The sequence below is a fragment of the Passer domesticus genome, chromosome 20 (assembly GCF_036417665.1).
Source record: "Passer domesticus isolate bPasDom1 chromosome 20, bPasDom1.hap1, whole genome shotgun sequence".
NCBI lineage: Eukaryota > Metazoa > Chordata > Aves > Passeriformes > Passeridae > Passer > Passer domesticus.
The window spans coordinates 4,799,833-4,821,985 of NC_087493.1; the positions used below are offsets into that span (position 1 = coordinate 4,799,833).

Genomic DNA, 22,153 nt, shown 5'->3' on the forward strand with positions numbered 1-22,153 from the left:
GTGGGGAGCTGAAACCTCTCTGCTTTTCCCCAGCTTCAACAGGATTGACATTCCTGCCTACGAGAGCTACGAGAAGCTCTACGAGAAGCTGCTCACGGCCATCGAGGAGACCTGTGGCTTTGCTGTGGAATGACCCTCCAGCCTCTCCCAGCCTCTATTTATATCCTGTCAGCCAGAAAGCCCTTCCTTCCCTCAGCCAAGACTCAAGAAATGCTTGAAATACAGGAAACTTTCCCTTTTCTACACTAGGACATTGGGAGGGAAAGGACAACTTTTGGATTTTTTTTTTAAATTTTTAAATTTTTTTTATTTCAAGAAAATAGGTTCTGTGGTTCCTGCCATAGGATCATTCAGCTGCTATTAAAAACTAATATCTTGAACATACAGAATGCTGACTTTTCCTACATTTCAACAGTTAAGCAGTATTCTATACTTAAAGACTACTACTATTTTTGTAAGAGGTAATCTATTATATTTGCCTACCTGATTTCTATTCTCAGATACCAAGACACAACTTCAGCAGTCGGTACAAGTCACGTTTCAGCCTGTTTTAAATGTATGATACTGAACAGCATCTATACCTGCTATTTTTGGAAAAAAAATATTTTGGATTATTCTAACTTTGCATAAAATTGGCTGAAAGAACCATTAATCTTTTTAATGAAAGCCACTTACATGTTAACTGCATTTTCTTATAGTACACCATTATATTCTGCAATGTAAATTCCAGGTAAATGTTGCCACAGGGGCTTTTTTTATATTTTTCAAACAGGAATTCTGAATATGTAATTTTGGGGTCCTATTTATATCACTTGTCAGATTCCTCCAGCAGAATTTCTAGTGAGTGACACAGACTATTTGGTACAGTCCTTGTGTTTACACGTGGAATAACCTTTTCTTAATGAACAGTAGATGTTTTGATTTTTTTTTTTAAACAGCATTTTTCTAACAAGTCTGTCAAGAGTACTTTTTGTTGCTTTTGACCTTAAATTGAAACACTGCATTTTTCAGCTCTTGAAGCACTGATGGGCTTTGCCAGCAGAAGCCTGTCAGCAGTTTTGTTCCAGAATCCATCCTGTCCAGTCAACCAAAGTTTGTTTGAATGCAGCCAAATCATATTCTGTATTTGTTGATGCTAAAGATTTATCAGGTAAAACATGTTGTAATCTCTGTCCAGCTGCTCATGACACGTGGGTTTAAGTTACAGCTAAGGAAAAATGGTGTATTGACTGAAATATGTGTAATGTGCTTTGGAAATGAGGTTGTAAGAGCACATAATTTATTGATTGTAGGGATGGAAGTAAGTATATATATGATTTATAGCATGGGTTGATCTCTTCAAAGGGGAATAAAATGCACTACCAGTAGAGGGAACTGAACTTTGGTGTTAGTTTGGAAATTCTCAGTTGAGGTCTGTCTGATCTGCTCGTGGTGTGTGGATAAATCAGGCTGCTTCAGAGGCAGTGCCCTTCTCCTCTCAGCCATGAGGATATTTGGAATAAGTAGCAGTTTGTTTCCAATCAGTGTTGTGTTTCTGTAACTTAGGTTACAATTAATCATCAAATCTGCACTATTTTTTCACTGCCAATGAGAAGAAAGTTGAAGGTATTGAAAATGCTAAGGAGGGGATGTAACCAGCTGTTCCATGTTTGCAGTGTAAGTCACAGTGAACCAGCTCATTTGCTGTCTGTTCTGTGGAGCTTAAACTAAATTTTGCTCTGCCAAGTCTGACTGCCACAGTGAGTAAACTACTACTGGATGTTGTGTGTCAGAATAGTGGGCAAGGGACTACTTTTATAGAGTTGTGGTGAGAATCTGGTGAGCCAAAGCCACACGTTGGTTTGATTATTCCTTTTGTACAGGTTTGTTCCAAGGGACTTGTTTCCCTTTCTGGGCTGCCTGCAGGATGAGGCTCCTTAGGGATGTGAACAGAGAGCCAAGAGACTTGCTGTGACAGGCAGGCTTGAACACAGCAGAGCCTTTCCATTCCAGTGGCACTCCTGCTAAGGGCTGCTGCTTCTGCCTCCCTGCTGGGCTCCCCAGCTCGGGGCTGCAGGGCACTGGGAGCAGGGAGGCTGCAGCTCTGGGGGGGCACAGCAGCTCCTGCCCCGAGTTTGTCACCAGCTCCAGCCCTGCCAAAGCCCCTGCTCAGCCCTGCCAGGTCTGGGGGTGGCAGGGCTGTGGCAGGGCTTTTAGACACAGACCCTTGGACTGTTCACAGGAGACACTCCAGTGTCATGGAAGTGATAGAAGTGATTTTTTAAGGGTTTGGTTTTTTGTTTTATCCCCTGTGTTTGCCACAGCCTCCCTGGGCATGGAACATGGCAAATGTAAAATCTGGATGGTGGATTTATTGAGTGCATAGTTATGGTCACCTGGCTGTCACAAAAGCACCTTTGGGGAGGGAGGAGATGAGCTCTGCAGAACTGAGACCTGAGATCAGCTGATAATTGCATTCATTTTCACAGCAGCCTTAGCAGTACATCTGTTTTTCTACTAAACATTTTGGTATGGCATTGAGAATTTTTTTAACTGCTACAGATATTGTAAATTTAATATATTACAGGCAAAACTAGACAAATCTGCATTGAACTTTCCATAGTTAACAGAGGAGGATGAATATACCAAGTACTTTGAGTGCCTTTCTACCTTCATAAAGACTGAGAGCTTTAACTAAAGCACCTCATCACCCAGTCAGATGTTTATCTGAAAGTGGTAAAGGGTTGATTCCTTTCCAAAATTTTGTTTCAAGTACATGTCAGCTACTTTCCCCTCAAAAAGGTGCTAAGCCTAATATTGCATTGTAACCTTGGACTTTCACCCCATGATTAATGTGAATATTTATTTCAATGTGTCCCTCTTACTGGGTTTTACTTTATCCAGTCTTTAGTTGTTTTAGAGATGTCACATCATGGTTTTATGCTGTTGCTTTTCATTATGAATGTTTAATTATGAACAGTGACTTTTGTAGATTTCAAATATACAGTTCACAGTTGAGTTTCAGAGGATTTAATTTCTCGGTGTAAAGAGTTTTGTAATGGTGCTTTGTACAGTATGTATTCTAATTTTTTTTTTTTTTGCACATAGGTTCAGTTTCCCTAAACTGATTTATTTGTACCAAATTTTTGTGTTGTACTAAAGTCCAGAGCACACAAGCTATTCTGAAATTCCTGTTCCACAACACTACATGTGTACTGAACTCCTGGTGTGTTTAAAAGGCTGCATTGATGGAAGTTCAAGCTTTGCTCCTGTCACAGCACCATCCTCCAGCTCGATGTAGCATCTTTTTAAACAGCACCACACAGTTAACAGGTGCCATTTGTTGTACTTTACACTATGTAGGAGGTTCCTGGCTCTACACATCCTCAGTTCTTTGTTTGTAGTTGTAATTAGTTTATACAAGTGTAATTACTCCTCCACAAACTGACAGTTCTTAGTTTATCATTTCCATTGTATTTATTACAGAGTGTTTTAGCATTGGTATCATTGTATTTTCACCCAGCTGTTACATGAGCTTTAACAAAAAAAAAAAATCTGTATAAAATGGTTTTTAAGTACTTAATGTATGTACCCATGCAGAAGTTGAGCAATAAATTGTATGCTGTTTGCACTGTCACAGCATCAATGGTTTTAAAAGTTTTAAGTTTTTCTTAATTAAATCTTTAAAATGTAACAATGTCATTTTTAAGTAACTTGACTTTGTTTCAGGAGAAAATACTTGAAACTTGGTGACTTCCTACAGTGAGGAGTGTGCAGAATGTTCTAGTCAAACACAGCAGGTCTCACTTCTGGCTCTCAGGTATGGCATGGCTTGGCCAGGACTTCATCTCAGCACTGGTGAACAGATGAACAGACTCCTCTCAAAACTCAGCAAAGCTACACTATCTTCCTGAGGGAAATAAAGGCAAATTTGGTCAAGACTTGCTAAAATTCATCAACTTAGGTGATCAATATTGTCCCTTAAAGGCTTCAAGTTATCCAGGCTTACAGCAGCTCCCTGAAAAGGTTTGGCTAGGTCAGGGTTTTGTGTTTCTGGTTTTGTGGAGAGGTTTTGGTGGTTTTTGGGTCTGTATTTTTGCAGTGAGGTGTCTCATGATGTAACAGCTGGCTGGTTTATCTGTAAAAGAAGCTCCTTCAGATGTTGGGGGCTTTTTTTCCTAATTAGGTTTTTTTTTTTTTCAGTGAATGAATGTGAATGCTCTGTGTGTTGTCAGTTCCATCAGAGCCACCCCTTCATAGCAACCTTTAAATATTGTATGTACAGTGCAGTTAACTCCAGTATTCCTGTATCACTTCTCACACTGCAATTTTAAACAAGAACTATTCTACTACCAAGATAAACTAATTAAGAGTTGCACATTTGTATCAGTAATGGACTTCATTAATATCAGCTTGGCTTTATGGAATTGTTCTCAGTTAAGTCCTCATCCCTCTGTGTTGGCACCTCCACAGTGTTTGGCTGCATTTCCTGCTGGGCCCTGCACTGTTTTTAGCTCTGCAAGATGTGCAGTGCCTGCTGTCAGCTCTGCTCTGCCTGGAAGCAGACCTTAGAGCCTGAAGGAAGGTAAAAGCTGACTGGTGAAATATTGAATCCTTCTTTAATTCTGTCAGTGTGAGATGGAATATCAGGCTGCACCTGTGAGTGTGGCCCTGTGGAGGATGAGGAATGCTGTCCACAGCTCCTTCCCAGGCTTCACCTCCTGCAGAAGGTGATCATGTACAGCTTTAGGAGAATCTGCATTGTTTTCTGTTTCAAATTATTTTTCTCAGTGCATTTGTGGCATAGAAAGAGTATTTTATATACCTTTGTATTTTATCAAGCCAGCAATGCCAACACTGAGCACAACTGAAGCAGGAGTGGAAGAAGCAGTCTTCCCTTGCTTGATGTATTTAAATTCCCAGTTACTTATGTCAGGTTTATTGCAGGCATTCTCCAACTTGGCTTTTCACAGGAAACCTGAACCTCTGATGTTCTTTCAAAGATCTCCTTGTGCTTTGTGAGCTTTCCAATCCATGATTTCTGGCTAATGGTGTTAGATTGGCTTAGCAGCAATCCCAGCACAGATGCAGAGGAGCCTCAGCATCCAACTGTTCCACCAGGAAAACTTCACTAAAGCACTCTGACTTCATCCCAGCTTCCTCTGGGTAGAGCCCAACATTACCCCAGCCTTGCTAGGAAGGTAAAAAGTAGTGCACAAATTTTATTGGTGATCATGAAAGTGCTGTGGAGATCCCAGCAGCTGCACCCCTGACAGGTGAAATGACAGAACAGATAATTAGAGAAAAAAAAACAGCCTCACATCATCTTCCCATTATAGCAGCTCTCAAAGACTCTGATCATCTTAGCCAGGGAGGACTGCAGTGCCATTTGCCCAAGTCTCAGAAGAAGTGGCTTTGGCTGTACTGGAAGGAAGCCATCTGAAGTCTGGATCTCAGTCTGTCTGCTTCCAGTTCTTGAAAAAAGGTGTCATCATCATTGTGCATGATTGCTGCTTGCAGTTGCTGTATTTCCTTCTCCAGCTTTGATCTCACTTCGCTTTTTGATTTTTGTAGCATCTAAAAAAAATACTGACATTAGCCACAGCATGTAGAAAGAAAAGGCAACTGGAAAAAATTAAGAGTACTTACTTGTGCTTGTGCTTTCTCTCTGGTTTGGATTTCTTGGAATTCTTGAGATATAGCTTCTGCTAGCATGGAAAACTAAACACAACACGTGTGTGAGTTGAAATAATTAAAGAAAGACTTCTAAGTGGAAAAATATGATCTGCCTGATGCAGATGAAGCTTTACCTGGTCTTTGTAGTAGTTCTCCAGAGACTCCAGCTCAGTCTGGTGCTCTCTGCGTTGCTCATCGCGCTTCTCTCGAGCATAAACTCTCAGGTCCCTCAGTCTTTGCTTCTGAATTTCTAAGCCTTCTTCAAATAAGTTTTTAAATATCTGCCAGCAATTAAAAAAAGCAAACCTGAAACTTTCCCAGGAACGTGTAAGTATACATTTACATTTCTCAGCTGCTTTAGCTCCTGATGGAATGATGTTTACATGAGGATAGGCCACAGCCCATGAAAAAGCACAAGTATGTACCTAGAAATGGTGGTGCAGATACAGCTGAGCTGGATTTGTATTTTTCATTTAGCTGAAATTTTGGTAGATAAAATAATTTTTCTTGTCAGTTTAGTCAGATGACCCAACTGTGCAAGCCAGGGCCTTTGAACATGCACTGTGATTTACAACCCACCCTGTACTCTGCAGTCTGACTTCAGGACCTTCATCCAGGTTTCCAGCAGCAGGAAATCCAGCCTGGACTCAGGCTTTCCATTCCTCCACAAGAACACTTAGCAGCTGTAGCTCACAGCTTGAGGCAAACAGTTCTCAAATCTCTACCAGTGGATTATGCAGTATACATCTAATCTTTTATTTTGAAAGGTGACAACTGTGTATCTGTTCTTGCAGAGTTGTAATAACTCTCCTTGCTTTCCCTCACTCTGATGTCCAGCCCTAATTAGATCATATCTGTCACAAAGTCCACTCTGTTTTATAAACACAACTGACTAACAAGGCTGCCTGTTTGATCAGTTCCCTTAACTGAAGATTTAGATTGTTTTCTTTGGATGGTGACTGTAGGAACAACTTCTTAATCCTACTGTTTCTGAAAACTCATTTCCCCAATTTCTCATGTTACCAGCCCTGTTTTTCCACATTGATACTTCACCCTTTCTCTCCTCTTAGCCCCATAAATCATCCTTTCTTGTTTCACAGTGGTTTGCCCTGCACTGATCCACATTTCCAGAGCAGGAACCATTTCATGTGGAGCCCTGACCAACCACTTCATCCTGCCTGTGCTTTGGTCACTGCATGTGCAGCATTGAACTCCCCAACCTCAGCGTTGGGGTCCTGACAGGAGAGAATCCCAGCCCTGCAGGGCGAGGCCCCCCTGCTCAGCCTCTCCTCGGGCTCACCCTCTCCTCGCGTGTCCTGGCCCGCAGCAGCCTGGCCCGGAGCTGCACCCTGTAATCCTCGTAGTATTTCCTGGCCCGCGCCGCCTGCTGCCGCTTCTCCGTCACCTTGTTCTGAGCCCACTTCTGCCGGTGGATGCGCTGCTTGATTTCTTGCTAAAGGGAGAGCAGCAGCTGTCAGACCACCAAGCTGCCAACAGATAGCCCTGCAGGCACAGCTTTGTTAATTATTGCTAATTAGGGTGCTTTACTGAGGACCTGCTCCACGCCGCAGCTTTGCAGTTCTGGTTTAAAGCGTTTGTCACTGTCACCGGAACTGCAACATAACCTCAAGTTTCTCCTCCTTGCACCTTTTTAGAATTTGTTTTACCTTTTAGAGCAACAGTGCAGTGTAATAATAATAACATTCCATTCTCATGACCCCAGTAGCTGCACAACAAACAGATTATGTGGCATTTTGAGACCACAGCTACTCAAAAAGTATAAAGTTGTCATAAGACAAAAAGCCACTTTCATTATGTGGGAATATGCATTTTAGATAGCTCCATGTGAAATCTCTGCATTATGTAACAAATAGTCTTCAAAGAACATACCAGTCTCTTGCTGTGATCTTGATCTTTCTTAATAATTGCAGCAAGCAGTTCATGTTTCTTCAAGGCTTGTTCAACCTGGAGATTTAAAAAAAGCTCATTACTTGCACCATGCTGCAGGACAAGCTGTCCTATGTAGCAGATTTAAATATTGCCCCTCTGCTATGTTTTGGGGTTTGGTTGAGAGGTGCCTTGTGTAAGTTAATCAACTTTTGCATCTCGTCTGTTCAGAACTAGCAGTGGAAACTACAAAATGCTTTTAAAACAGCAACAGCAATTCAAGAAATCAGTATCAAAGAAGGACCATAATACTCAAGTGGCTGATGAAAAGTTGAACTTGTTTATGTAAAATCTGTACATCCCTGTTTAACCAAGCCCCCAGAACATCCTTCCACACTGTGCTGGGGGTGTGCAGGTGCCCTGTCAGAGCATCTCTGCTGCCATTCAGCAGGTAAGAATGACAACACTCACTTCATTCTGGAGTTTTGGTCTAGGTCTGGCAGAGGGTGCCTTGAGGTGCAGAGTTTGTGCAAGCTGCTGATGCCACATTTTATTCAGAGTACTGGGGGAAATGTGCAGGTGGGGAAACTCCTCCAGGAGCTGCAAGAGGAGGTCATTGTCTCTTATTGTCACTGTAAGATAAAAAAAGAGGTAAGCAATAAATTCATTTAGTTGTAAATTCATCCAGACAGTGTCAGCATAAGTCAAGAAATATTTTACGTTGAACACTGTATAAAATCACCATGCTGCTGTTACCATGTCAAGCTAAGCCCAGCAGGACATATCATCCTGCCAGTACAGCACAGAGAAAGCAATCCCAGTCTTTTATTGTTTTCTCTGAAGAATTGATTTTATAGCTCAGATGTCATTTCCCTACCCCCACCACATCCAACTAAGACAGGTATCCCCTTCTTTCTTCATGTGGTTATGACCATCACTAATCAGAGATTGCTTTCTCTCTCTCTCTGGTTGCAGCAACTTAAAATAAAGCCAGCACAGCCATGGCAATGACAGATCCAGGTCAAGTAAACAGGTGCAAAATAAACTGGTTTGCAACCAGCTCATTCCCATCCATTACATCTTTGATCTTTCTGGCAGGAAAAGATGATGGGGAGATGAAACAAAAGGGTATTTACCAAGTATATGGCCTTCAAAAACTGGAATAAAAATAAAGCAGTGTAGCTGAGCAACATCCAGATATGTAGGAGATTATCTGGTGATCTTATCCCTAGGCATGCACAGTGCTGGTTACCAAAACTGGGCCTAGGATTTGCAGTCTGGCTTTCTTGAAGCATCACTTACTCAGCAGAAGCAGTGGCAGCAGTAACACCACAGAGGCAAGGTCCTGACAGATCCTGCTCAGTGACCTGTACCTGGCTCAGCTCTAGCCACAGGCCCAATTTTAAATCTGATATGTGCTCAGAAAAATGACAAAAGGAGAGCTCAGACTGTAGTGGAATAAGCACAGGAGTAGCAGCAATGGAAAAAAGCCCTGAAAATAATCCAAGGGATTTTAAGGAAGTAGCAAATGGGTCACAATTTGATTGTGCACTGATGGTTTACATTTACGTAAAGCATTATCTTCCCTCACAAAAATCCAGACATATAGAGGTCAGAAGAAGGGAAAATGCTACAGCTGACTGGTATATGTTGGACTGGTGCCTTTCACTTGGAGTTCAACACATGCTTTCAAAAGATGCCAGTTTTCCAGCAAGTATAGTTTTGCAGTTCTTACTTGGAGCTGCTTGCTTTGGCTTCATGGTCCCTCGTTTTGGAATCCACTGGCTGTATTTGGGATACTGAGGTGTGGTTTTTCTAGAATAAACTTTCACTCGCTGAGACACTTTTGGAGGTTCTTGAAAGACATTTTCTTTGTACTCTTGTTCCTTAGGAGCAGATGTAAAACAGATGGAGAACAGGTATGAGAAGGGAAACACTGACAGAACACAGTTTGGCCATCAGAACTGAAATATCTTTCAGACTTCAGAATGAGAACTTGGACATATTGCACTGGATTCTCCAGAAGGCCAGAATTTACAAAATGCAGGTCAGGGTTCAAATAAAGGTTAAATCTCATCATTACATAACCTCAGCTCTTCTGCAGCACTCAGCATTAGTAAGTTACTACTTCAGTTGTACAGTGGTGTAACTATGACACTGGAAGTCAGGTTTTGTTCCCAAAGGTGTCTGAACAAACCATCTAGACAAATTTAAAAAGAAAAAAATCAACCAAGCAAAACACAACCAGCAATCCCAACAGTGCATCACCTACCCTTTCCTTGGCAGCTTCTCTGAGCTTGGAAATTCTACGCTTCCCCCTCGCTTCAAAAATTCTTAGCTCATTTTCATAAGCTTTAGTGACCAGCTAGAAAACAAAAATAAAAGGTCTTGTCAGATGAAATAATCAGTCCATACAGCCACCCTGTTAACTTGGTTGCTGCATGGGTCAAAGTAGCTTCTTCCACCTTAAACTCTTTTTTGCAAAATCCGGGGTTTAAGTCTCTTCCTCAGCAGGCTACAGATAAACAGCATATGACTACTAGAGGAGACCAGATGCTCCCATCACATAAAAGTTCTCTTTTTGTGGTTTTAGTATAACTGTTGGTAAGAGCTACCACAAGGTCCAACCCAAAAATTACCTTTGTTTTTCTTGTTCTTTCGTCCCTTTCTTCCTGCAGGTGCCTGTGTATTGTCTTTATCTGGCCTGCTCCACTGCCACTCAGTCCATGGTCCTGCTGCTGGCAGGAGGGGGAGGCTGGAGACAGGGAGCGTGGCCTGCCTGGGTACCTTGGATGTGATGTGTCTGTAGGGAAAGAGCATTCACTGAGCATCAAATGTGAGACAAAAACCCCAGTGAAGTGCATTGTGACCAGGCCCTCATTTCAGAACCACGTCCTGTGAGCCTGTATTCTCTTTCCCCCATGTGCTACACATTTTTACTGCAGCTGTGTTTCACTTGTACTTTTTTTTTGCAAAGTTTTACCATGGTTTTTTAAGTGTCAAACAGAAACTTGGTTGCAATTCTGTTACTGTAGCTCAGGTTTGGATCAAAGAAATAAACTAGCAATAGAAATAGGAAAAAAAAATAGAAATTAACTAGCAATACAAAACTTAGTAACTAACTGCAATTCAGTGTAGCAGCTTTCTTTTATATTGTTTCCATCCCAATACTGGCATAAGGATTGTCACCTCTCCCAGCTGTCCTTCGGCCATAGTCCATGACACTGTCACTGTGGTGGGACAGGCTGTCCTCATCTCTCAGCTCCTCTTCTCTGGTGTGCTCACCCAAAGCTCTCTTCAACATCTAAGGGACAGATTTTTTTTGTGGGGTCAGGTTCAAGAGACAATTCTAAAGCTGGAATGAACTAAAGCCAGGTGTTAGTTGCAGATTTCCTTTTCATCCGTATTGCACTGATATTCTCAATTCTCTCCACTGTCATTACTAAAGCTGCATTGCTCAGCTCAACAAAGAAGAGACTGCACTTACTAAATCCAGTTCATTTAGCCTGTGAGACAGATCTTCTGATGCTTCATTAAACTCTTGCTGCTCAGGCACCTTCTTCTTTGTTGTTCTGTGGGAAAGTGAATCTTCAACTGAATCTGTGGTGGAATTTTCATATTTGCTAAAGCAGAAAACAGACAGATTTCATTTCTGTTCTAAAAACTTGACAATTAGAATTATCTCACACAATTCTAGCTCACTTTTTGCCTAAGCTTGTTTTTATAGGAGTAAGTAAAGCAGAATGTGTAAATGCCTATAACCATATTTAACAATATGAGTATATGTCAGGAGAAACAGGAAATCTTTCTGTGAGAATTATTCTTTCACTGTCACACAGCCAAGGAAAGAAAGATCTTATTTTAAAAGGGAGGAGGGGGCTGGCTGGCCATGGAAATCAAAGTGCCAGTGTGCTTCAGTACCAAAAATCTGAACTTGCCTTGTTGTTCTAGGCCAGTGCTGAGATTCAGGTCTTGGGGCTTGTGTTACTTGTTCAGCACATAGTGAGAGCTTTTTCTCAAAAGAGGTACATATAGAAGATTCAGATACCAGAGGCACCTAGGAAAATGAGTAAATGAAGGTTTTATAGATATGTGAGTAGAGATGCTGTAACAGAACCATCCCAAACCCTGTGACTATAGACATAGAAAAGTAGCTCTATTTCTAGGCTCCTGACTGCAGACAGTGTGCTTTAGAGAACTGATGTTTAAAGAAATGGACTAGTAAAATATGGAAGATCAGTTCACAGCCATGCCATGGAACCAGAACAGGGTTAGGTTAAGGTAATGAGGATCTCCACATTCCACCTCACCAGCCTGGGACTGGTGCCAGGTAGTGGAAATAAGCTGAATTTCCCTTAGTACAGACTGAGCTGCAGTGCACAGGGAGCCAAAAGAGAACACTCCTGTCCTTGTGCCATTCAGCTGCACTGGTTTAGTTCTGCCTGGTAACTTCTCCATTCAAACTGGAGTAGCTTGGGCTCAGCATGGACATCCTGGGAAATGCACCAATGGAAAAGGAGTTTCAGAGACAATGCAGAAGTAAAAGCTGTTTAAACTACTGGAACAAGCAAAGTCTGTGAGTACCTCTTGTGGTTGCAGAAGGCAAAATTGTGTTTCCAGGGAAAGAAACTTCCTTTACAGACACATTTCTATGGGCACAGATTGGTAACTGCTGGTCAGTTTGTGGGTTTTGTATTATTCAGTTTTTGAAAAGCAAAGGACAATGCAAGAAAATAAAAGGAGAGAATATAATAAGCAGTTCATGGATCTTTAAAAATTAGTAAATCTAAGTTTTATTGGCCAAAAACCCCAAAATTCTTACTAATTTAGAATGCTGATACACTTCAGAGAAAGGACATGACTGCATTTCTGTGCTTTGTACATTTTTGATGTACAAGATAATCAAGAACTGGTTGGTTGTGATAAATAGAACTCTGTGGGTGCTGGCTCTGTACATTTTGGAGCAAACAGCTCCAGGAAGAACTAAGAACTGACATGACTCACAGACTGCACATAATCACAGTCTAACAACACTGCATCACTGATTGTACATTGGGGAAAGAAATTCTAAAGCAGATTTGAAATAAGCCCAGAAGTGCCACAAGATAACAGACTAAGCAGAAATCAAAAAATACTGATTGAAGTTCCAAAAATTGAGATGCAACATGTACCTCTGTCACATTGTCTTTGGCATCATCTCCCAGCATTTCTCCCACTGCAGAAGCAGATGACAGGTAACTGTGAGTTAATGGCACTGTGCCTATTCATGTGGGCAACAAGGGAAAAAAGACGTGAGCCAGGGCCTGTGGATCCAAATTATTCAGAGAATAGAATGACAAAGCAACTGTGGTTACCCAGTTGTGACATTCATTTTGGTAATTTCTCCAGTCTTCAATGCTCAGTGTCATGGGAATGCTATGGAAACTAAAAAAGGTAAGCAGTGTTTCCAAGGCAACAGAGAAAATGAGTACTGAAAAAAATAGCTTCTAAACCTTTTTTTACAATAGCAGTTAATGGCTTTTTCTTAGAATTGAAACTGGCTTGTTTGGTCCATGTTTCTCTGCTCAGAATAAGCTCAGCCATGGGACTTATCTGCTGGAAGAGGTTTCTGTGGTATAGACCCATCTTAACAGGATTAACTAAGAAAGGAGTTGAATTGGGGACATGGATTACTTTTTTCCAGTAGAGGGAACAGATTAAAAGTAACCTATTTTTGTTTCTCTGTAAAGCAGAGATAGAAATATGAACTTGTGGCTGAATTTAAAAAAATGCACTAGTAGATTCAAAACAATGGTTTTTGTGGTGCCAGTAAAAATAAATGCAACATTATAACACTTAAAGTTACCCTAGAGGATGCAAAATTTTCTCTCACCAGGGATTTTTCTGGATAGAGGAAGACCATCAGAAACATCATTAAATTTTTGGGTAAGTGACTTTTCAATCTGAAATAAAAAGCAAGATGTATTCTATAAATTCACAGGAGAGTGCTGACAGGAAGCTCATACATTAGGTCTATCTACAAATGGAAATCAATGCTGATTTTATAGATAGATAAAAATCACTATAATTACTTTGTTTATTATACTGTAAACTCTGGCATTGAATGTGGAGATGTGTATGTATATATGTATAAAACAAACACACCCCTCAAACTAAATTCCTCTCTGGACATTTAGTGAAGAATGAATCCATAATGCAAAATTCCTGGAACTGAAATAAACTCTGACACATTCAAAAGTGCTCTTCAGGGACCATCTACTCCCATTCTACAAGTAAACTAGGAGGTTTTCAAATGAAAGCAGTGTTGGTTACTAAAAGAAAATGCAATAATCAAAGGGTAGCTTTTCCTTACAGTAGGAATGTTCACTGCCTGACTGCAAGCCAGAGCTGCTGCCTGTCTGTCTGAGCTGTGGTGATCTCTCCATCCCGGATCCGAGGGCTGGAACGGGGGCAGCAGAGGAATTGCCTGCTGGATGGGCTCCCCCAGTTTGGTAGCACTGACACTCAAACTGCCCCTGTGAGCTTCAGCAGCACGAACAGACTCCATCCCTCCTGAAGAAGCAAACACAAAGAACTTGAAGTGTTATCTGGGAAAGCAGAGCCTGTTCTGTGCATTGTGTGTGCATAACAAAGGGATAGCTAATGTGAGCTGCCACCTTTGCTGGATTGCACGGGACAGTGCTGTAACATTTTTCAGCCTTGAGAACATGATTTTGGATGTGAAGATCTTCCACAAGGACCTTTTAGTGTTTTAAACCACAAAAGAAAAGAATACAAACCACAATACAAATTAAAAACAGCCTAGCTGAAGCCAAATCCTAGCTAAGCAGAAATATCCCAGATAATGGAAGTTTGCCTACTCTGAGAGACTAAAATATTGCTTTTCTGAAAAGAATTTATTTTAAAACATGACTAAAGTGTTTCCATTCACAACTAAAGATCTCCTCCACATTACCCTAGTTCCCCACACCCCTAAATCAAAATCAGGTGGATGAGCTGTCAGAACAATCAATACTCACCATCTTCCCTTTCATTTACAGTCCCCGTTTCACTTTCTGAGAACTGGTTGGCCAATGCTGCAAGAGCCTCTGTGCTTCCAGATCCTTCCGTGTCCTTTTCTGCTAGACAAAGTACAGGCATCTGAAATTCTAGAAGTGGATGCTTGAAAAAATTAAATGAGGGTCTATAAAGCATCTTGCTATGAACTGTTGAGATGGACAATTTTAATGTCTGCTCATTGCTTGGTGTCAGCAATCCATACTAAGCTCAAAATAGGTCTGCTAAATTCTTATTTGTAACTCCAGTCAATGAAATGTTCATAATTCACAATATTTCTTTATGCCTCTACTTGAGGAGATGAATCATCAATAACAATAGGAAGAATTAGAATATTCTTATAAAAATATTAAATAAGAATGATCTCCATATAAGTCATCTGCACACTACTCCTTTCAGAGCCACCCATGAAGTCTGGAAGGGGCACACACTCCTGAGAAGTCTTCTTTAAGAATGAACTTAATTTTTTTACAGTCTTAAATAATACATGTTACACTGCAACAAATGAAACAAAGTCTTCAGAATTCTCCTCTTCTATTGAACAAGATAAAATGCATTCATAGAACTGAATTAGAACTCAAACAATAAACCTTTATCCAAATAAGGTAGTGCAGGACTCATAAAAAATAATGCCTGGAACATTTGCTTCCAGAAATTTTAACTTCAGCAAGATGTATTTGCTTATTGTGGGTTGTCTGGATTTTTTTAAACAAGGATTTAAAACAGTATTTATCTGAAAGAAGTAACTTTTTAAAAGGAAACAAAAAAAAAAGCCTACAAGTCTAACTAGAGAAGAGTCGAGAAGTGTGTTAAATTTTTTTCTCACCCAAACTCACCTTCCCCTCTCTTGAAAAATGAATAAGCAGTATCTCCAAGTTTAATTAATTCACTGGTAGATCCTGAGCCATCTGTATCACAAGCTGGAATAAAATATTCTGACTGGGACCTAGGGGGGAACATAAAGCCATCAAATATTTCTTCTCTCAGCCTCTGCTCATTCAGCCACGAGATGGAGCTGCCGAGGAGCCGTGCAGGACACGGCCCTGCTGCCACAGAGCAACCAGAGTAGGAGTCACAAAACTGAGCCTAACACCAGAGCACGAGTCACAAAACTGAGCCTAACACCAGAGCACGAGTCACAGCCACAAACTGAGCTTAACACCAGAGCAGGAGTCACAGCCACAAACTGAGCTTAACACCAGAGCAGGAGTCACAGCCACAAACTGAACTCAGCTCAACGAATCAATCTTTAAAACTGATCAAAGTTTTCGAGTTGTTTCATTCCATGTAAAAAGTAAACTTAAGGGAAATAAAATCAGCAACTCTCCAAGGGCAAAAGAAGTCCCAGATGTAATTTTAGCCCAACCAGAAGAGTCACCTCACATTCCTTTTGGCATATGTAATCAGTAGGTGTCTATATTATAAAAAACCTACTGATTTCCCTACAGATACACAGTCAATCACTATGTTTAAGCAAATATTCAGAACTGTTCTTACCTTTCAACTGATGAGAGTAGTGTATGTTCTGTAAGTTGATCAGCAGTGCTTTCCAGCTGCTCTTGAGATGCAATTTGAATTTCATCAGGGGACAGCACATTTATGTCAGCTGTTAATAACCAAGAGGTAATTATTTTCAGGAAAACTACTTCTACCTATAAACTAACAGGTATTACTTCCAATATCATCAAAACAGTTTCTGTGTAATATCAACATTGTAGTGTTTCATCTAAAATGATGACATGTAATGTTCCCCATGAGGGGAGGGGGAGGTAGGGGAGGTGGGGCAACCTTTATGGTAAATTTTGAAAAATTATACCACTACCATATATCCCCTTGTTCCAGTTATTAATAAACCTTTTTTCTTCCTCAAAAGAATTAAACTGTGGACTTACAGCTAGAAAATTTGAGCCACTAACCCCCAGTGGGTAACAAAACTGGCAGTCTGAGGGAAGGGAAGAGCATAGAGGCACATTCCTCTGTTGTGTCCACTCTGGACCAGGCCAGGGGGAACGCAGGCACCAAGTGCTCTCTCCCCTTATCACAGAGTGCAACAGCCAGTGGTGACAGCTCTTATCAGCTCTGACATAGGAAGACCAGTTCTGCCTGCAGTGAGATCCTCTGCAGGGCTGAGCAGCTTCTCTTCCCATTTTCCTCAAAATAAGGTCCCTGCTATGGACCTACTCCAAGACCCTCTTTCCAGGAAAGACTGTTGCCCCCCTTCTCTCCTAGTAAGTAAAAGGGACATTTGCTCATTCTTCCAATTAAAGCAACATTTCCCTCCTTGAATCCTAATCCTGAATCATCTATTTATAGGCTGAAAAGCAACTAACAAAGGATGAGTTGTCTAGAGTAGGTTTCTGCCACAAGAATGAAGCAGAAAGATTATATAAGTTTTGGGGAAAATGATCTATTTTATTATTGTTTATGAAAATAAGGAATGCAAATATTCAGCTTCACCCCTGAAATTTTCCTCCCCTGGGGTCAGTTTTGTCTTTCTCTTCTCTTCTCTCCATTGTCAAGGTTATAAGTAACAAAAAAACCCAAATAAATCTTTGCTACATTGGAAACACTTTGAGTTTACATCTCACCTCCAGTCTGAGAAGAGGTTTCACTGACTTCTCTAAGATACTCCAACAAACCATCAAATATTTCAAGGAGGTTTTTGATAGATTCCTTGTCTCCTTTCACAATGTTCTCACCTTAAGAGAAGGTAATGACACATATTAATAATTAGTACTTCACAGAAGAAAAATTCTCAAAAGCAGGCATTTTCTGTAGAAGAGTGCTTGGAAAGTCTTGTAAAGGTGTCAGCTCAGAAGACACCTGGTCACTTATTTATGACTATGCAGGTAAGCTTAAAGTATATTTTAAGTGTTCTAAATTTGCATCTTTTCAGTTCTAAAAAGTTTATTGATGCAGTACCTGCTGACACACTCACAAAATAAATATTCTGGGACATTTTCAGTGACAATTGGTATTTAATATTTTTCTTATATATATAAAACTATAGCATGAAGCAGTCTATGGAGTGGCAGCAGGATTGCAAACACCAGCCACTGTGTACAGGCACCAAGACAGATACTTCTTATCAAGCAGCTTTCATTCTTTGCAGATTATGCTGTGTGAGACCATACACAGGAATACTCAGGGAAAGCCATTATCTGTGTACAGATAACACAACACAGCTCAACTCTTTATTCACCAACTTTTAAAAATCTAATAACAAGTTTGAAACTCCAGGGTCATGTCTTAAACCCAGTGTCCAAGTGTACATTATGATGCACAGTGCCCAAGCCTGAGCCAGTAGCAGATTTCAGACAACACTTTGGTAGCCAGATGAAGCATGGCTGCATGTCAGCTTTAACATTTCTTACTTTTATTTATTCTCTGCTTGTTGTTTCAATTTCCAACCTGATGTCCAAGGCAATGGGTCAGTGTTCTGTGACAGCCACTACCATGAGAAGAGATTCCATGCAAGTATGAAAGCAAGCTGTGTAACACATGGTTCTTAAAAGGTTTAAATTAAACCACACAGACATTCAACTGAGTTTGTGTCATTAAACCAAGTACCCACCTGTGATGTGAGACAAGCTGACCTGCAAATAATCCAGTGCCAGGGAATCTATTACTGCTTGTACATTATGTGCATCATCCTCTTGGCTTCTGGGAGTAGCAATGAAATCTATTTAAAATAAATAATAGATTTTAGACTATTTAAATGGACAGCTTGTTGCAAGTACCTTCACAATGAAACTACTTTAACTGCTGCTTACAAGCCAGTATTTTTTCAGTACCTTGTGTCCTTGATGAAAAGCCCAAGTATCATATATGGCCTTACAAAACCTTTTATAAATACTGAGCACAAACTTAGAACACCTCTTGGAAGATCTGAGGGTTTTAACAGGATTAAATTCAAGAACAGAGATTACTAAAGCATTTCTCCTCCTTCACTCCCAGCACACACACCTAGTTCAGATCATCAGACTGGAATTGCAGTTTGTGTTAGGGCTTCTTCCTTCCCTGTCACACACTAATTGCACTACAGTGTATTCTACTTAATGGGGAACAACATTATTTTTAGTTCTGTGCTTACATTTAACAAGACTTCTACCTTCACTCGGTGCCAGCTACCTCAGTGCTCTTAAAATCTTCTGCAATCAGTAGTCTGACACTTCCTACACATAACAGTTTACAGACAAAGCAAATGCCTAATTGTAGAGCCTTTGCTTAGCTGTCACTGAAGTCCAGTGGAGCTGGGTTAAAGCAGGGCTCAATCTCAGCTCAGCTCTTAGCAGACTCTAAGTATCAGCATTTTATGAGAGCAGACTTCAGTGCTAACAGTGCTGTAAGATAAAATGGGCCAGTTCACACCCTTCAAAAGTTTTATGCCCACAGACAGCTTTCAAGGCCTAATTTATAGTTTTGTTGTGGCTATCCTCATAGCAGGCCAAAGTTAAAATACAATTTGCCAATATCTCTTGAATGTCAATCTTATATTTTTGTCTTTGGAAGGATGCAAATACTTTAAATCCCTACATCTGTAGGAAGTTCTACAAGTTTCAATTTTATTTAACGACAAAATACACAGAGACATAAATAAAAAGCAGGTTTAGCAGTTATCATTCCTACCTGGTACTTTTTCTCCTAAGATTGACTCATAAAGACGAACAAACAGGTCAGCACCACATTCTGAGATATGCTTTATGTGCTGGTTTATGTGACAGGTCCTTAAAAGATCATTGGCAACATCAACCCAATCTGTTCAGAAGAAAAACATGTTAATGTCAGAACTGAAAGACACAGAAATAAAGATGTGGTTATTTACAGTGAAAGGTAACCCTGTAAGTGTCTTTGATTCCACCAGAGGTGGTCAAACACAGGAGCCTGACCCATCCATTCAAAATATTAAATATTGTTCAAGTGCAATCATAGCCCAGCTGGACCTGGGAGGTGAAAAGCACTGAAGGAACACAGGCTGGGCAGGTTAATTTTTTTTTTCCCCATGTAATGTAAAACAAATTTGAATCTGGTCTCATAGCCAGGAACTCCAAACTTTCAAGACCTTAACAAGCCAAGCTTTGATAGACCATTTATCAATGATCAGAAACAACAGGTTCCTTTTTGGAAAACATGAGCTTCTCTAACAAACCCAGGTTCTCTAATAGTCTTCGGCAATGTCATCAGTGCTAATGCAAAGACTCCTCATGAAAAGTAAATTCTACTTTAATTAATTATTTAAGGATTGCTAGAATACAGAGGGTGGTCCCACCAAGTTCTGTGTTGACTGCAGTAAGATGTGCATCAACATCATGATTTTCCCCAAACTTTGAGTCCTGAGATCAAAGTGCTTTAAAGGACAAGCATTAAGAACTTCAACTTATTGGAGAAGGCATAAGTCACCTTTGGGAGGAAAATGTATAGAATTACTACAACAGCAACGAATTTGTACAGTTTTCAGCCTCCTGATCACAGAAGTGTTATTTTTCCATCCCTCTACTCCTCCTTCAGCTCCAGACATCAGTTTATTTTAAGTTTCAGACGTACAAAAGGTTAAAGCAGTATCTCCTACATTTCAGGCTGATGTTTTGGAACATTCAAATTGCTGTTTATCTGCAGCCTTATTAAGTTAAAAGTGTCGCCAGGAAAGGAACAAAGACAAAAGAGGGGAAGGGGGAGGTTAACGCAAAGAGCTTAAAAAGCCGTAACACAAGAAAACGACAGCTTTATAAATGAATAAACACGTGCTAAATGGAGGAGCTTTACAAATTAATAAACAATGAGCTGAATAAAATTGCGCCAGCGATGCGAGCAGCGGGGGGTGCTGCGGGAGCAGGAAGCTCTCCGGCGCACCCCCGGCTCCAGGCCGGGAGCGGGACCCGCAGGGCCGGGCGCAGCGAGCCGCGCTCGGAGCGCCGGGCCCGGCCCTACCTGTGCCCTCAGCGCTGCCCATGGCGGCACCGACAGCCGGGCCCGCCGCCGCCATTCGAACCGGGCCCCGCGCATTGGCCGGCGCCGCGGGAAGGGGCGGCGCCGCGGGAACGGGCCCGCGGCTCTCGGTCACGGCCGTTGTTACGGGAACGGGGCGGGGCCGGGCTGATCGCTCTGTAACGGGGCTGGGAACAGGCCTGCGATAGGACTGGGAGCGGAGAAAGAGCCCGAGCCCCAGCGCCGGGCCCAGCGCCGGTCACTGCCGCTCCCCGCCGCTCCCCCTCACGTGATGAGCGGCCCCGCCGTTCCCCGCCGGGCGCTCCGGCCCCGCCCGGCCGGTGCCACCGCAGGGCCCCGCGGGCCGAGCCCCCGGCAGCACAGCACAGCACAAGCCCAAGCCCAAGCCCAGGCCCAGGCCCAGGCCCGGGGCGCTGAGCGCGGCTGGCGGCCTAAAATGGCGGCGCGGGAGGGGGAGGGGGGGGGGGGTTTGTCCGTGAGGTTCCGCCTTGGTCACCTGAACGGGAGGCGGTGTTGGCGCTCCCTCGGTAAAAGAGGTGGGGAAAGCGCCGAGGGGGGAGAGGGGGAAGGTTCTAGCGCTTGACCTTGCAGGCTGACCCGGGACATTGCTGGCCGGTATGTCCATTACCGGGGTTTGCGTTAATTGCCACGATACAGGTTTGACACGGTAATCCGAAGGCATTTCGGCGTGAAAGGAGAGCTAAAACCTTTATTAAAAACAAGATCTATAAATGAAAGTTACTCTATTGGCTGCTAGCATGCAGTTTATTGGACAGGTTGGATGGTGAAAGTCTATTATTTTCCGTTCTGAGCAACAGCATTCCACGCTCCTTAGGAATTCTGGGTTTTCCGTGTTGAAAGCAAAAATGGTGTCCTTTATCCTTAAACTCCTTGAGCACGACAAAGCAGCTGAGGGCCCGGTTGTGACCATAAGACCATGAAACCTCAGTGCTGTGAGCTGCAGAGCCCACGGGGGTCACTTGTAGGTCCAAACCCAAGTGCACACAGCACCCCAGGGACACAAACGAGCTTTTGTTGTGTGTAAGCAACAAAACACAACAGCAAAAAACACAGATCAGCGCCATCGGAACTAAACTAAATACGGATTTCAGTTTGCTACATACACAGCTCTGCAAAGCTGTGTTGATTTTGTTTCCATGTGTTGGCTACAATTAAGAGAATCAACGATGTTGAACTTAGGAGGGTGGAACAGAAAAATGAGGAAGTTTTTTTACCAAGGAAATTGAAAGGAGTTCCTTGCAGACTGAACTGTGTGTAGACAAGGCTGAGACTGTTTTTGTTTAGTCTTTTCAATTCATTGAAACCTTAGATTAAACAGCACAGTAACAGCAGCCACATAGTTATACACAAAATCAAATTAATCTGTGTTAAGATAAATGCAATAGAACAAGAAAATTTATTTTTACAGCCTTTGCAAAAATCTTTTTCAGACTTGTCAGGAACAGGAAGCATGTAGGGTTAGAAGGTGGGGAGTGTTAATAGGGGTGTTTGGGAACAAAAATCTTTCACAAGCCGTATTAAATAAGTAACTCTATGCTGAAAAAAAATTGGGAGATTCCTCTACTAGAAATTTACTGGGGTAGTATTA

At 41.7% G+C, this 22,153-nt stretch overlaps 2 protein-coding genes across 8 annotated transcripts in view; one reads left to right on the plus strand and one right to left on the minus strand.

The window, feature by feature from the left end:
• The window catches only part of SMURF2 (SMAD specific E3 ubiquitin protein ligase 2), a 59,006-nt gene extending 56,433 nt beyond the window's left edge, over positions 1–2,573 (plus strand). For both annotated transcript variants that reach the window (XM_064395252.1, XM_064395253.1), the window contains exon 19: positions 34–2,573. In XM_064395252.1, the coding sequence (XP_064251322.1) occupies positions 34–133 (100 nt within the window). In that variant the 3' untranslated portion in view covers positions 134–2,573. The remainder of the gene's footprint in view (positions 1–33) is intronic.
• Positions 2,288–21,165, minus strand: CEP95 (centrosomal protein 95). 6 transcript variants are annotated; one of them, XM_064395250.1, is made up of 22 exons: positions 21,129–21,165; positions 19,228–19,356; positions 18,173–18,280; positions 17,187–17,297; positions 16,096–16,204; positions 15,435–15,544; positions 14,562–14,663; positions 13,895–14,094; positions 13,415–13,484; positions 12,714–12,802; positions 11,481–11,599; positions 11,030–11,165; positions 10,732–10,846; positions 10,182–10,345; positions 9,815–9,907; positions 9,278–9,428; positions 8,014–8,174; positions 7,546–7,620; positions 6,956–7,108; positions 5,790–5,936; positions 5,629–5,700; positions 2,288–5,556 (listed from the first exon to the last, which is right to left on the minus strand). In XM_064395250.1, the coding sequence occupies exons 1-22, from the start codon at positions 21,148–21,150 to the stop codon at positions 5,380–5,382; spliced, it is 2,613 nt and encodes an 870-aa protein (XP_064251320.1). In that variant the 5' UTR covers positions 21,151–21,165; the 3' UTR covers positions 2,288–5,379. The 6 variants fall into 6 exon arrangements, with proteins under 6 accessions (XP_064251320.1, XP_064251321.1, XP_064251319.1 ...); XM_064395251.1 differs by lacking the exon at positions 21,129–21,165 and adding an exon at positions 20,527–20,812 and having other exon boundaries at positions 12,714–12,757; XM_064395249.1 differs by lacking the exon at positions 21,129–21,165 and adding an exon at positions 20,527–20,810.
• Between the last annotated feature and the right edge of the window lie 988 nt (positions 21,166–22,153).

Coding starts and splice junctions, on each gene's coding strand:
- CEP95 (XM_064395246.1), bottom strand. CDS start 20,116: ATGTCTGGAGCTGAAGGAGGAGTAGAGGGATGGAAAAATAACACTTCT. Junction 9,429..9,814: donor GAGAAGCTGCCAAGGAAAGG/GTAGGTGATGCA, acceptor TCTGCTCCTAAG/GAACAAGAGTACAAAGAAAA. Junction 7,621..8,013: donor GACCAAAACTCCAGAATGAA/GTGAGTGTTGTC, acceptor TTAAATCTCCAG/GTTGAACAAGCCTTGAAGAA.